The sequence below is a fragment of the Crinia signifera genome, chromosome 4, assembly GCF_055691185.1.
Source record: "Crinia signifera chromosome 4, ASM5569118v1, whole genome shotgun sequence".
Lineage (NCBI taxonomy): Eukaryota > Metazoa > Chordata > Amphibia > Anura > Myobatrachidae > Crinia > Crinia signifera.
In genome coordinates, this window is record NC_139220.1 from 184,048,634 (window position 1) to 184,065,499 (window position 16,866).

Genomic DNA, 16,866 nt, shown 5'->3' on the forward strand with positions numbered 1-16,866 from the left:
CGCTCAAAGGCAACAGGAATTTGATCAAAAAAAAAAAAATATAGATCAACCCTGTGCCGAAAAAGATGATCAGTGATGTACGTCACTGATCAGCGCACAGCGGCCACAGGACACCCACAAAATCACAGTGTGTGTAAAAAAAAAATTAAAAAAAGACCCCACAGCACACACACAAAAAAAAAAGGTGATCAGTGATGCGACACTGATTACCAGTGAGGTGCAGCAGGTGCACAACCTTTGGTGCAACTGACAGGTATATATAAAAAAAAAAAAACCTCTGTACCCCCAAAAAAGTTGTTGATCACCTCAGATATAGTGATCAGCACAAAAGGCGGGGGCAGCAGACAAAAAATTTAGCACTCTCTATCACTCTCTGTCACTATCTCTCTCTATCTCTCTATCTCTCACTATCTATCACTCTATGACACTGCAGCAGCAGCACTGACAGGTATATCTATATATAAAAAAAAACCTGCGCCCCCAAAAAGTTGCTGATCAGTTAATTTATACTGATCAGCACAAAAGGAGGGGGCAGCAGTCAGTTATATCAAAAATATATAGCACAATCTGTCACTATCTCTCTCTATCTCTCTCTCTCTATCTCTCTATAACTATCACACTGCAGCAGCACAAAATATAGCACTCTGTCACTAGGCCTCTCTATCTATCTCTCTCTCTATCTCTCTCTCTATCTATAACTATATCACACTGCAGCAGCACAAAATATAGCACTCTCTGACACTATCTCTCTCTCTATCTCTCTCTCTCTATCTCTCTCTATCTCTCTATAACTATCACACTGCAGCAGCACAAAATATAGCACTCTGTCACTAGGCCTCTCTATCTATCTCTCTCTCTCTATCTCTCTCTCTCTATCTATAACTATATCACACTGCAGCAGCACAAAATATAGCACTCTCTGACACTATCTCTCTCTCTATCTCTCTCTATCTCTCTCTATCTCTCTCTATCTCTCTATCTATCTCTCTCTCTATCTAGCTAGTACACTGCAGCAGCACAATTTCACAGGAAGGCACAAGTAGCAACAGGATCCAGAAAGCAGTGATGAAGCAGCGATCAGGTAAGTATGGAGCAAGTATGGAGCAAGGTTCTGGTCAGTATGGCGGCAGGGGGGTACGGTGACCGCACTGCACGCTATTCCAGACCGGAATGGCGTCTGCAGTGCAGTCACCGTTAGTTTAAATCCCCCTCCTTGGCTGTGATTGGTCCGTCGGTCCGACGAACCAATCACGGCCTTTGGGGGCGGGCGGGGTGAGGTGGGGTGACACCAGTGTCACCCTTACACCCCGCGGTGATTGGTGCTGTACTTTACAGCACCAATCACCTCTGATCCCGTGTCACCGGCGAACGTTATTCGCCGGTGACACAGGAAAACGCTGTAATTGGCTGTTCACACTGAACAGCCAATCACAGCGATCGCCGACGGGGGGGCGGCATCGCAGCCCCCCCTGGGCATGCACGGACATGTCTGCTGTCAGGGACAGCAGACATGTTGAAACTGTCACCGCGTCTATAGACGCGGTGACAGTTTAAATCCATGACGTACATTTACGCCATGTGTCGGGAAGTGCTTCCCGACCATGACGTAAATGTACGTCAAATGTCGGGAAGGGGTTAACTGAGTGAGGTGATTAACGCTGGCATAATACTTTGTAAACTATCTGCCATTACTTTAGCTAAAAGTTTGACTTCTGTGTTGAGCAAACTAATTGGTCTATAGGAATCCAATAGTGTATGGTCTTTATGTGGCTTAGGGAGTAACAAGGTGGACATATTAGTGAAGTATGGGAAAGGAGTGTTGTTGTTAACCAAATCTTTAACTAGGTCTACTAAAGCTGTAATACAGGTTGAGTATCCCTTATCCAAAATGCTCGGAACCAGGAGAATTTTGGATAACGGATTATTCCGTATTTCGGAATATTTTAATATTTCAATGATGTAAGTTTTTATCAAAAAAAATTTTTTTTGGTTCACTTATTCACAATTATTTGGATAATGGATATTCGGATACGGGATACTCAACCTGTAGTTTAAAATATTCCAGAAGATAAATCTTAATCAAATCAGTATTTGGTGTACCCACCCTTTGCTTTCAAAACAGCATTTATTCTAGGTCAGGGGTGTCCAAACTTTTTGCGACAAGGGACAGTTTTGGTGAGGTGAAAATGTGGGGTGCCGACCATTCAGCCTGACATTTTTTGAATCATTAATCACATCAGAATGGTCCCCCACTCTGCCCCCATTCACTTTATGTCCTCCAGCCTGCCCCCTTTCACTGTATGCCCCCCAGCCTGCTCCTCCTTCACTGTATGTCCACCATTCACTGTATGTTCCCCACTCTGCACCCATTCACTCTGTCGCCCAGCCTGTCCCCTCTTCTATGAATGTCCATCACTGCCTCCATTCGCTGTATGTCACAAAGCCTGACCCTGCTTCACTGTATGTCCCCCAATCTGCCCCCGTTCACTGTATGACTCCCATTCACTGTATGACCCCCATTCATTATGTCCCCTACTCTGCCCCCATTCACTCTATGTCCGACAGCCTGCCCCCCATTCTCTGAATGTCCATCACTGCCTCCATTCACTGTGTGTCCCCCAGCCTGATCCTCCTTCACTGTATGTCCCCCACTCTGCCCCCATTGACTGTATGTCCCCCTGCCTGCCCCCTCCCTTCTCTGTATCTTTCCCAGCCCCTTGTGTGAGCCAGATGACAGAGAGGCAAAGCAGGAACTGCAAGGACAGGAGATGCTTGGGCTCCCGCTGCTTCCCTCCTCGACTCTGCATGTTATGGGAGCAAGCTTCCCCTTTGCTGCACCCCCTCCCCACACACTGCTGTCACTGTGATTGCGGAGGATGGTGATATACAGTTGCAGCTGCAGGGGTTGGATGCATACTCACCTGAAAGACACCAAACACATATCACTGTAGCGGCCGGCACCTCCTCGCTGCTGCCAGCAGCAAGGTAAAGGCGCGCTCGCCGGGCCCCACCTTTAGTGCTGTGTGTCCCGCATCTGATGCTACACCTGCTTCTGGCTGGAGGCTGCGGGCCGCTTCAAATGACAGCACGGGCCGCAATTGGTCCCGCGCCGGTCTTTGGACATGCCTGTTCTATAGTGTTCCCGCTAGGCTGTTTTAGCGGGGCGCTGCGCCCTGCCCGATTTTTAAAGGGCAAAATGCGCCCTGCCCGTCTCGCAGCGCCATGCTAAAACAGCCTCACGGGGAAGCCCAGCGTCGCCGTTGATGGCGATGCCTGGCGCTTCCCCGGCAGCACAGTGTATTCGGAGGGGCCGGGCCCGCCCACTTTGATGACTCTGCCGGCCGGGCCCGCCTCCTTTGATGACAATGGCGGCCCAAGCACGCCTCTTTCATTACGGCGGTGGCCCGGGCACGCCTCTTTCATTACGGCGGTGGCCCGGGCACGCCCCTTTCATGACGTCGCGGCCCGGGCACGCCCCTTTCATGACGTCGCGGCCCGGGCACGCCCCTTTCATGACGTCGCGGCCCGGGCACGCCCCCAGCTGTGACGTCGGTGTGCCCGCTCCGCCCCCCCCAGCGCCCTGCCCGGTGTCACTCCTAGAGTGAACACTAGTTCTAGGTACACTTGCACACAGTTTATGAAAACACTTGGCAAAGAGATTGTTCCAAATATCTTGGAGAACTAACCACAGATCTTCTGTGGATATTAGCTTACTCAAATCCATTGTTCTCTTCATGTAATCCCAGACAAACTAGATGATGTTGAGATCACAGCTCTGCTGGAACCATGTCATGGACTCCTTGGGCGAAATGTAATAGGGTGCGATTTTTGGACGAGTTCCAAACTCGCCAGAAATCGCACCTTTAAAAATCGCGTTTTTTGCCGCGAATTCGCATATGTAATGAGATGCGAATTAGCGGCAAAAAATGCGATTTGCCGCGATTTTTAGTCATGAAAATGTGCGCATTTTCAGTCATGAGAATGTGCGCATTTTCATAAATGCGATTTTGTGGAAAAAAAAAAAAGTAAAAAAAAAAACGGCGTGGGGTCCCCCCTCCTAAGCATAACCAGCCCCGGGCTCATTGAGCCGGACCTGGTTCCAAAAATACGGGGGGACAAAAAGCATAGGGGTCCCCCGTATTTCTGAAACCAGCCCCGGACTCTTGGACCGGTCCTGGTTCCAAAAATACGGGGGACAAAAAATCTGGGGGTCCCCCGTATTTTGAAACCAGCACCGGGCTCCAACAGCCCGCGGTGTCATGCCACAGCCGGGGGACACTTTTTATACAAGGTCCCCCGGCCAAAACATGAGCACCGTGGCTGGTCAGCCTTGGACGGGGTACCTGGAGGAGTGGGGACCCCCCCAATAAAGGGGTCCCCCCCCCCCAGGCTTCACCCGTCCAGGGCTGAAGCCCGGGGCTGTCATCGGCGTCCGTGGCCAGTGGACGCCGGCCTGATAGGGTTAAATCCATCATACATATCATTACATTGCTTTATACCGGAGAACTACAAGTGCCAGCAGACCTCCCCCGCATGCTGGGACTTGGAGAACCACAAGTCCCAGCATGCGGGGCATTAATGGGCCCGCTGGGACTTGTAGTCCACCTGTAAAAAGAATGTTTATAAAAAACACACACACAGAGAAGTAAAAGTTTATTACACACACACACCTCACTTTTACACCAGCGTTACTTACCATTCCTGGATCCAGCGCTGGTCTGGCTGCTTTACAGCCGGCTCCCCCCGCACTGACAGGCAGCGGGGAGAACCGGCTTTCTCCGTTGCTTCTAACAGCTTCTGTAGCGCTGTCCGAGTGCTACAGAGGCTGAGAGCGCGATTGGCTGAGCTACAGTATGCGTCTCCATGGAGACGCATAGCTCAGCCAATCAGGACTGAGCTATGCGTCTCCATGGAGACGCATACTGTAGCTCAGCCAATCACGCTCTCAGCCTCTGTAGCACTCGGACAGCGCTACAGAAGCTGTAAGAGGCAACGGAGAAAGCCGGTTCTCCCCGCTGCCTGTCAGTGCGGGGGGAGCCGGCTGTAAAGCAGCCAGACCAGCGCTGGATCCAGGAATGGTAAGTAACGCTGGTGTAAAAGTGAGGTGTGTGTGTGTAATAAACTTTTACTTCTCTGTGTGTGTGTTTTTTATAAACATTCTTTTTACAGGTGGACTACAAGTCCCAGCGGGCCCATTAATGCCCCGCATGCTGGGACTTGTGGTTCTCCAAGTCCCAGCATGCGGGGGAGGTCTGCTGGCACTTGTAGTTCGCCGGTAAAAAAGCAATGTAATGATATGTATGATGGATTTAACCCTATCAGGCCGGCGTCCACTGGCCACGGACGCCGGTGACAGCCCCGGGCTTCAGCCCTGGACGGGTGAAGCCTGGGGGGGGGGGACCCCATTATTGGGGGGGTCCCCACTCCTCCAGGTACCCCGTCCAAGGCTGACCAGCCACGGTGCTCATGTTTTGGCCGGGGGACCTTGTATAAAAAGTGTCCCCCGGCTGTGGCATGACACCGCGGGCTGTTGGAGCCCGGTGCTGGTTTCAAAATACGGGGGACCCCCAGATTTTTTGTCCCCCGTATTTTTGGAACCAGGTCCGGCTCAATGAGCCCGGGGCTGGTTATGCTTAGGAGGGGGGACCCCACGCCGTTTTTTTTTTATAAAAACACTTTTACACATTTTTATTAACAGAACCATGCACAGATCTCAATGATCTGTGCATGGTTCTGTCAAATTCGCCTGTCAGAACCTGGTCTATTTTTTTTGCGATTTTTGGTAACATTTACCAAAAATCGCACCCTATTACATTTGCGAGTTGTATACTTTATAATGGGAAAACATCTGGATGCGAATTGAAATGTGACTAAAAATCGCACTTCTAAAAGTGCGATTTCGCGGTAAAAAGTGCGATTTTTTACCGCGATTTTCAACCTATTAAATGTGCGATTTTCGGAAAATGTGCGATTTCGGCCGTTTTTGACCAAAAATCGCACATGTCTAAAAAATCGCACCCTATTACATTTCGCCCCTTGTTTTTCTTTACGCTGAAGATCATTCTTAATTGGCTGTATGTTTGGGGTTTATGTCCTGCGGCAGAATACATTTGTAGCCAATCAGAAGCTTCCCTGATGGTATTAAATGATGGATAAGTACCTGCAGTGGCGTAAGTTCTTTCCAGTTGCCCGGAGGCAAGATATATAAATGCAGCCTCAAACTTGCAAGGAACTTCCACCATACTTCAGTGTTGCCTGTAGACACTCAATATTGTACCGCTCCTCAGTCCTACCTGAACAAACAACCTTCTGTTTCAATAATTAAAATTTTGATCCATCGATCCATCTGCTTCCATTTTTCTGCACTCCGATTTCTATATATCCGTGCATGGCTAAATCGCTTGTCCTTGTTTCACGTCGGAGGTATAGCTTTTTGGCTGCAATTCTTCTATGTAGACCACTTCTAACCAAACAACTACGAACAGTAAATTGGTGTACTTGGGTTCCTCTGGTTTCTACCAGTTCTGAGCTGATGGCACTGCTAGACATAATTATGGTTTTGAAGGGAAGTAAACATGATGTGTCTTTCAACTGATGCACTAAAGGTGCCCACACACGCACCGATCCCGGCGGTGCGATGGGGTGCGCGCTCCCGCGGCACCTCATTGCACAGTACAAAAAGTTAGTGCTGCACATACTTTTTGTACTAGCTTTTTATAGCATCGCATGCACAAGGCATACGATGCAATGCTATGTGTGCTAGTTAAGCCCACAACGCACGCCGGGATCGGTACGTGTGTGGGCACCTTAAGTTTCCTTGGACGACCACAGCCTATATTGTCCTCAACATTGCACATTTCTTTGTGCTTTTTCAAACAGCTTGAACAGCACATCTTGAAACCCCAGTCTGCTTTGATATCTTTGCCTGGGAGAGACCTTGCTGATGCAGTATAACTACCCTGTGTCTTGTTGCTGTGGTCAGTCTTGCCATGGTGTATGACTGGTGACTTGAAAGTTTCTTCCACAATCTCACTTTCGTAGTAGCTTTTGGGTGTTCCTCACATAGTTTTAAGTCTCTTAAACATCAGTTTCAGTTAATGGCTGTGTTTTAACTTACACATAAAAATGATGGTCATTATCACTTGTTTGGTATGATGATCATACACCTAACTATAATCTTAAAAATCCCAGACTTCTTGCAAGTGTACCTAGAAGCATTGATGCTGTTTTGAAGGCATAGTCACACCAAATATTGATTTGATTTACATTAGATTTCTCTACTGTTCATTCTCTTTGCATTTTGTTTTCATCTGCCAAGCGGTGATACCAAAATGCTGGCTCCTGCTTAGTGATAGGAGCTAGGGGCTGCACTGTAACATTACATGCAGCACCCGGCTCCTGTCAGTGTGTAGGAGCTGGCACTTGTAGCCACAGCACTCACTGGGGACAGATTGCATATCCTGGACCCCTGGTGTGCCGAAAACGGTGATGGGGCCACAAGAACATGCCCCCCCATGATTTGGCAACAAAGCTCTACCCCTTTTCCTGGAGTACACTTTTGGCACACCGAATATCAGTGTAGTAACGCCTCTGCATATGGTCACGTAATAATCACAGTTACTGTATCAGCCCCAATACACTGAACTTTTAGTTCCAGACACTGTGATTACAGAGCAGTGTTGTCAGTTATACCGACTGCACTTAAGTGGTCCTTCTCAAACAGCACTCGCCCTGAGTTTCAGCCACATGTCCCCCCTGTTATTTTGTGTGTTGATTTATTTTGCTTTGAATCCTGCATAATAAATTTTGGACTGCAGAAGCTTTGGTATCTGATGTCATTTAAATTATTTTGCTGTGGCACTTAACCATTTCAAAGCTATTGATAATCGGATTACTGTCTCTGAACCTCACTGTAAATAAACTAGTTTGAAATCAGTAGTTTAAACCAGAGCCTAAAAACTATCAACACTTGGCTCAATTAACAGAATCTGCTACCACTTTGACTAAAGACATAGTTTGTTCATATGCTTAAAGGTCTGCCTGCACATTCAGCTGCTGCTATACATCTGGTGACAATTAAACTTTCTTATGAAAGGGACAGTGTAGTGAAGTACAGAGCATCGTTTGGTCTATTATCTGGATTTCTAATAGGACTTTAGAAGCCATTAGACAGCTTTGGACAGCATGAAGCTGAAATCTCCTTATGGAAAATGTGATGTTTAGTAGCCGTAAATATGAAATTAGATCACTGATTTTCAAACCTACAGTATAAATCTTGTGACAGGGGGGAGTATAGATAATTCATGAATTGGAGAAATGTTTCTTTAACTGTTGATGATGGCATTGATTTATTTTCTAGGTAACATTTGTGGTAGTATTGGAATGTGCACAGAATACAGTAGCTACAGTAGTTTTTCTTCTAACCTTCAACAGTGAAATGGTTTAATATAGAATTGGCTTTCAGTGCTATATGCCAAATGTTCAATGTCTTAAAATGTAATAAAATTAGTTGCTAATTATGGTTGATGCTGTTAAATGTTATAAACCTTTGTTATAAAGCTTCTTTGCAACAGTGGATCATCAGCCACCAGTTCAATGTGTGTAAAAAAACAACACTCCCCCACCCCCCATTTGTCATTAATGAGTCAGGTGTGTTGCTTATGGTATTCCCAGCCTGTAACTGTGTTTTCTGAGTAGATGGACTGACCCTCTATAGGGTAAATGGAGACATGAGAGAGTTTGAAGCGAGTCTGCATTTTGGAGGTGATTCAGGTTTGCTAAAGGACAAAACCATGTGTACTGCAGATGGGGCTGCTGTAACATGTGCAGAGAGAGCTACATTTGGGTGGGTTGTGTACTTCAAACAAATATCTATATTGCTGTGTAAGAATAAAGCAGTATTTACCCTGCACAGAAACAAAATAACTCACCCAAACCTTATTCTCTATTGGGTAGATGTATGAAGCGATAAGGGAGGAGAAATGAGCCAAAAGAGAAGTGTCTCATGGCAACCACTCAGCACTGATGTAACATCTATTGCATTGTCTAAAATTATACAGAGCAGCCGATTGGTAGCAACGGCCCACTTCTCCTCCCATATCACTGCTTCATATATCTACTCCTGAGTACATTATATTTGCCACAACTGCAATGCACATGGTTTTGTCCATTAGCAAACCAAATGTGCTTGGCAAACCAACCTGAACCACCCCCTATACTTTAAAGGGGTAATAATTTGAAAGGCAAAAACTATTTTGTTATTGGTTGCTCCTTTAAAAAACTGGGCAGCAAGTCGACGATGCCTGCATTGCACAGGATATTATATTAACCCTTAACTTACCATAATGCCCTTTTAATCCATTGTCTGTATTTAACTGGAGTTCTGTTATGATCTATCATTTAGCTTCATATGCAATCTGTTATACCAATGGGCTTTCATTAATGACATGACCTTGTTTTAGAGTATCATAATTTAAGCATAAAATTCATGAACTGTAAAATGTTCTGTATCATTTTCAATATGTCACCTTTATCAATTCTATTTTTACATGCGTTACTCACTGATCAGTGTCACCTCTTCACTTAAAGGGACAGGGAAGAAAGACTGGCCGCGCTGACAGCAGCACAACAAGAGGCAATGGAGGAGCTGCAAAAGAAGATCCAGCTTAAGGTTGGTATTGAATCAGCAAGGCTCTGGAGTGAGTGGGCAGTGATGCCTGCTAGAGAAATTATTCTACTTTATGCGTACCCACAGCATTGATCTGGCTTCAATGGAATTAAATTAAGATACCTATGTTTTCTATTTAGCCGAATATTTAGGCCTGAGGTCTTTTTTGTTTATATTAGGCGGAAGGAGGAACCATTCAAAGCATTCCCTTACCTAATTTCATAGCCTAGAAAGCAAGATATTTGGGACAGATAAGCTGCATTGAGCCCACCTAGTTTGTAAAGCAAGGACATGACATGTCAGTTAGCAGATTGGAGTTAACCACCTCAGAGACTTGAAGCTTTCATTCGGAGCCCCGCCCCTAATAATGGGTATGCCTCAGGCCAGTCTCTGCCTCTCTAGATGTTATCTGTATGTGTCTGTGAGCAGAGCGCTCTCCAGCAGACTCCTGTGTTACTGCTACACCGCATCCTGACTTTAGAGTAAATTAGCTTTGTTAGACTGCAGATTACAGCATGACCTCTAAACTACTACTCACTTTTCAGAGCTACAAACCTCCTTTATATCATGAGAAAAGCATTCTGTTTATGATTAGAGAAACTGGGATACTATGGAGTCCTGCAGGAGAATTCACCATACTCCCATACATGTAAACTCTCACTGAACTACTACTTTGCTTTTACTTTGTCGCTTTATGGGCAATACAAATATTAGCTAAAATGTTCTAACATTTGTTAGCTTTAGTTCTCATTGCGGTGAACTGATTTCTCTAAAGGTACACAGTATGCTATTCTGTCATGATAACGGCACCTAACTATGCATATTACCCTCTAATTAATGTGTTAGTAGACTCTGCAATAGCACATGCAGTAATTGAAGCCGCTGCATATACTGTACAAGTGTATCACAGTGCTACAATGTGACAATGATTATGATTTAAGAATCACCATGAAATAAAACAAAAGTTACCCTGCAATGTGAAGCCACATGCTTCAGCACATAAGAAAATCCAAATGTAGTACAGGTTCTGTATCTCTTATCCAAAATGCTCGGGACCAGAAAGCATTTTGAATAACAAATTATTCTGTATTTTGGAATATTTTTATATTTCAATGAGGTATCTTGAGGATAAAGTTTGTATACTTTCTGAGGTACTGAAATTGAATGCTAAGCAATCTTTTTATTGCACATATTTAGTACCATTTACATATCATGTCCACAGTAGTTCCAGTTACATATCATGTCCACAGTAGTTCCAGTTACATAACATGTCACCAGTAGTTCCAGTTACATATCATGTCTCCAGTAGTGCCAGTTACATATCATTTCCCCAGTAGTGCTAGTTACCTATCATTTCCCCAGTAGTGCCAGTTACCTATCATTTCCCCAGTAGTGCCAGTTAAGAATGTTCCCAGTAGGGCCAGGTACATAGCATGGCCCCAGTAGGGCCAAGTACATATCATGTCCCCAGTAGTGCCAGTTACATATCATGTCCCCAGTAGTGCCAGATACATATCATGTCCTCAGTAATGCCAGTTACAGATGTCCCCAGTAGTGTCAGTTACAGATGTCCCCAGTAATGCCAGTTACAGATGTCCCCAGTAGTGCCAGTTACATCTCATGTCCCCAGTAATGCCAGTTACAGATGTCCCCAGTAGTGCCAGTTACATCTCATGTCCCCAGTAATGCCAGTTACAGATGTCCCCAGTAGTGCCAGTTATATCTCATGTCCCCAGTAATGCCAGTTACATCTCATGTCCCCAGTAGTGGCAGTTACAGTTCATGTCCCCAGTAGTGTTCTGTACCAAAAAGACAATCCACAAACTATAAATGCTATAAATCCAGATTGTGCTGAGTAAAAAGGTATCATATATGGTATATGTCTAGATTCACACAAGCTAAATTTGGATTTAGCATAAATAATGCCCTGATCTGCTGCTAAATGATTGACGCATTGTAGGTTGCAGTTTGGGGTTGCTGACCCAGAGTACCTCTGGCAACATTAGTGCAGACTGAGGAGCTGAAATTCTTCAAAAGACTGTTTTGGGGTTCATTGGGTGCTTTAAGTTGGCAATGTGGAGTCTAGAGGATTGCACATTGGGAAACCCCTGATCAGTAACAGAGACAGCTCATTTGCATTAAACAGTGCAGTGGATACAAGGAGCTTATTTGTGAAAAATAAGAATGTTGAGAGTTCTTGGTTGCAACTAATGAACAGTAATATCCATGTGCAAACTTCACCTCATGACTTCAGTACCACACCACACAAATCCCACATGACCCAGTGGCCAGATGAAGAAGTACCATTGCTCATGTAGATCTGTGTACAGTGTGATGGGAACAGATCATTACAATGGAAACAGTAACTGTAGTAATATGCAAAGAGATACCTTTTTATGATTATTGTTGTTAACTTTTCTTCCACCATAGGGACATGGTTGCAGGTAGCACAAATATATGGGCTGCTTGAGCACTCACAACACCCAGGTTGCTGGCGGGATACGGTCATTGTGTCACCAGCATGTGGTAGACAAGCATTAGTTCGACGCCATTAGGTAGACATGCAGGATGGTTGACATGACTTAAGGTCGACTTGGGTAAGGTCAACAGGGTCATTAGGTCGACATGGGGTTTTTGGCAGTACGTGTACAATAGCCATTGTGTTTAATACATGGCTATGATTGGTAGTGGTGACTTCTTCCTCTGTGCATTATTTCTAGTTTGATGGCAGCTGTAGAAATCTGTCTATGTATCATTATACAGTATGTCAGCCATAGAATAGTCTCACATCTTTTATTTCAGCATGACGAGGGTGTACGGAGACACCTGGAGCAGATTGAACAACGGAAGGAGAAAGCAGCAGAGTTTAGCAGTGGAAGACATGCAAACACAGACTATGCACCTAAACTCACCCCTTATGAGCGGAAGAAGCAGTGCACTCTCTGTAGTGTAATGGTAAGGATTACTTCCATTCATTCCCTCACTCCATGTCGTATTGGGTGTCTATTGCACAGAACCTTGCTTCCTACAGTATACAGTATGTCAGTATATTTCTCCTCGGAATATCTCTTAGCATTCTATTTCTTCGGTTTCCCCTTCTGCCAATCTTATTTTGCATGTTCTGAATATTATCATTATTTTGTTTTCATTTTCATAACCTTGTATTCTTTCTGAGCCTTACTTCTCCAAGACGTAAATTAAATCTCGCGTTTCTTGTGCCACTTCCCTTCTTTTTGTGCTTGTTCACATGTCTGTGTATGGCACAAGATGGTTATGCAACTAATTATGCAGTGGATATTTTATTTATATACTAATAATGAGCTGAACTCTTCCTGACAGATTTCCTCTGAGGTGTATCTCTTTAGCCACATTAAAGGAAAGAAACACCAACTGGCTGTGCGAGAGAACAGCAGTATCCAGGGCCGGGAATTATCCGATGAAGAAGTGGTGAGTAGTACAAGAAAATAAAACATTCTGTGTTGTGCATAAAGAGGTGAAAGCAACCATAAGGCTTATGTAATAACCTGGGCGGCTGCACACTCTGCAGGAATTCCAGTGCGTCTGCCCGTATTTATAATCGGCAATCATTTATACTGTGGGTCTCCCTGTAATTCTGTGTAGCTCACATTCTATCACATAAGCCTCAATGCCTGAAACTTGAAGCATTGCAGTATTGTGAGACAGCTAAATAGCAATTTGTATCTGAGTTTTTTCATACCTACAGTAAACCTGATTCTTTACAGAAAATAATCAGTCAACATTTAGTGGCAGAAACCAATTAATTCATACCCCTTTCAGACATACTACCCAGCATTTTAGACCCAGTTCAAACCCGGGTTTTTAAAAAATCCCGGGTCCATTGCAGGTGCACAGGACCCGGGATTTTAGAGGACTAAAATCCTGGGTAGAGCCTTTCAGACATACCCTGGTCCCGGGATTGTGCTCGTGCACATGAAAAATCCCAGGATTTTGCCGTATGTCTGTAAGGGATATCACTAGTATGGGGGGTATTCAATGTCAGGGGCACGGCTGTCGAGCTAGCGCGACAGCCGTGCCCCTGTCCCGTTCTCGGTGAGCTCGCCTGGAGCTCGGCAGCCAGGATTCAATGTCCCGGCCGCCGAGCGGCGAGAAGGGGGCGTGGCCGCGAGTTGCGGCCGGGAAGTGACGCGCTGCAGCCGGCAGCTCGTCACTTCCCGGCTGTTCTCGGCAGAACGAGCCCGACAGCTAGAGATGTCGGGCTCGTTCTGACAGGAAACCCTGTTCAATGCTGTCGGGGAAGACAGCATTGAATATGGCCGTCGAGCATCTCCCCCATGGGAGATGCTCGACGGCGATTGAATCTCCCCCTAAGTCTTGCAAATGTGGGCGTAATCTAATCTCTGACCCCCAACACTGTGAGGCAGCAGTACTTACTGTGAGACACAAAGCCATCACACAATGACATTGGGCAGATGCACTGAGCTTTAACCAATCAGCTCCTAACTTCCATGTCACATACTGTGGTTAAAAAATGTCAGGCAGGAGCTAATTGGTTGTTTATCACTCTCCATTTTATCACTTTTGAAGCTTAGTGCATCTGTCCCATTATCTTCTGTTTAATGAACAGATTGACAAATGTTGCAAAATCTTATTGGACATTTAAACTTTTATATTGCAAAATACAATAGACTACTGCTATGGATCTGCTTGATTAATCTTAACACAAAACAATTATATCTGCCCGTGTCTAGGGTGCTGTCATTCCCCAATCCTCACTTGCATACAAATAAATGTAAGCCAGTTGCCATACAAATATTTAAGATGTCAGTGAGAATTTAACTTCATTTATGATTTTAAGATTAAACAGCGGTGTATGCTATAAAAGATAATTAGAAAATAGAAAAATGGAAGTCTTGTCCAAAAGGATTTAAAAATATGCTGAAACACGCAGACTGATGAAGACCAGGTGAAACAGCTAATATCGGCAGTTATGAAACGAGTGCCACACAAATTAAGTAAAAACCACCAGAACATTTAATAAACAATTCACTTCTTTATTTAGTTGGTACATTTGTCATCTTATTGTTCAAATTTTCGGGATAATCAAAACACCATGGAAGCCCATTAAATATCTACATACTGTACAGAAAATACTTTGCTTTTATTCTCTAAAAGTTGGGTACTTTTAATATAGCTCTTCTCACTGACAACATTTTTTTATTTTGTGGGACAGACCTGAATTAGATTATTAGCGTAAAGATTAATCAAGCTAACCCATAGCAACAAAAGTTAAATTTTTCAATATATATATACTCATAATTAAAAACAGCAGTTGTCATTGCTGTGTCACAGTTCATGAGTCATAAATATGACTCCAACAAGGAATGTTCATGGTGGTTTAAGGCTATGACTGGGTATATTGGGTTTTGACTATGAAGATGTTGTTACTGGTTGTGTTGATGCTGTGACCAGTATTTCTGTCTTGGGTGGTCATACATGCACAATATAATCACATTGATATCTCATTTTTTTTAGATGAGTTTTGGAGTAGATACAAATAATTTTCTTTATCAGTCATGGGGACACTGGAGAACCATGGCTGGTGCTGGAGAAGTCTTAGCACTAAACAGTTAAGGCAGATTGGTCTTTTCCATTGCTATACCTCGCCCCTTGCAAAATACATTATTTTTTTAGTGCCCTTGAATGCTGGGCACTTTCTTTATGCACCTACAGCAGGACCTTCTTTGGCTCTGTAGGTAATTGAACCCCCTTGGTCTCAGAGTATCAGAGTCAAGATTTTGCTACATTTCAACAGATTTTGGATCCTTCAATGGGTCAAAGTGCCTGTTTCCCTGTTTTCCACTTAGAAGTGGTGCCTGTTTGCAAGTAAAGCAAAAAGCAACAACTAGGCAAAACCATGTTGCACTGTAGGTGAGTTAGATGTTAGATGTGCAAAAAGATTTTACATTTATGGGCTACATGTAAAAGCAACCAGTATTTATGCTGCACAGAAAAAAAATATAACCCACTCAAATCCAACTCTCTGCATTTATTACATCAGCCCTACCTGCTGTTCAACATACTTTTGCCTAGTTATGTTGTTTTTTGCTTTACTTATTAAAAACAGGAATAAGGCCATATTCTATTTGGTAGGAAGCTGGTTTAAACTAAACCATGCCGCAGGGTCTGGAAAGCCTACTTCACCTGCTCAGCAGAAATTAAAATCTGAGATGTTCTGTATTTTGCTATACAGCCTTTCCTTTAAGGGCTACTTCACATTCAGCCTTTATTTATTCCTCTTGAATTGTCCAGGGATTTGGTATTAGCACTTCAGCCTCTTCAACATTTCCCTTTTGAGCCTTTGGGGCTCTCAAATGGTTTATGTCCGTATGGTATCAGAATTGAGTGCTTTATCTCCTTGATTTGCATTCCTGATGTTTCATCCAGACCATGGAGTCTTAAGAACTAATTGGTCTTTTTTTTTTTTTACTGTTTACCAAAGGTGATCTACTGTATTCATATTACTCAGATGATAGTAGTTCCTTCTTTCTTAGGAGATGTTGATTCGCTGACATCTCTTAGATCCATGTATGTGGGCTTCGGTTTTCGCTGACTCTGCCCAGTCAGTTGGGACCTCCTGAGTGGCATGGTGCGAGGCCTTGGCAGAGCTGCTTTGCAGGACCACCTCTTGGTCATCTGCACATACCTTGTTTCTATCATTTTGATTCCTTTGCTACCAGAGATGTTGGTTTTGGTTGAAGGGTCGTACATGCCGCCAATGAGCTTTCAGGACCTTTTGGTACATCCACATGGTTCTCTTGTGTCTCCCATGGCTGAAAGAGAAAATAAGATGTCTGTCTTAAGGTGTGTACACACAGTAGTCCCGATACGATCAGGACTCACATTGCACGGCATACTGCAGAGGCACAATTTTGACTATATAGTGCAGATCTGCACTATAGTCTTGCCTGCCCTCTCTATTTGGCTGCCGATTTTCGCTCACACGGGAGCGCGCATCGGCAGCACATCGGGCTCGCAAGCTCTGAAAAAGCATGCGATATGGCTTCCGATGTTCACTATATCGGCAACATCGGAAACCATATTGCACCGTGTGTACACATTATTACCTTATCTGTTTCTCTAAATTATTAAATGGGGCACCTCCGGCACGCATGGTCCCCAAGTACGCACATTTATAGTTTGCAAGGGGGGGGGGGGGG

The 16,866-nt window shown here is 44.4% G+C and overlaps 1 protein-coding gene across 3 annotated transcripts in view; it reads left to right on the forward strand.

Annotated features, from left to right (window-relative positions):
* Positions 1-16,866, forward strand: part of SCAPER (S-phase cyclin A associated protein in the ER) — a 278,002-nt gene that overhangs the window by 91,342 nt on the left and 169,794 nt on the right. For all 3 annotated transcript variants that reach the window (XM_083183157.1, XM_083183159.1, XM_083183158.1), the window contains exons 17-19: positions 9,589-9,670; positions 12,470-12,622; positions 13,007-13,114. In XM_083183157.1, coding sequence (XP_083039283.1) covers positions 9,589-9,670; positions 12,470-12,622; positions 13,007-13,114 — 343 coding nt within the window. The remainder of the gene's footprint in view (positions 1-9,588; positions 9,671-12,469; positions 12,623-13,006; positions 13,115-16,866) is intronic.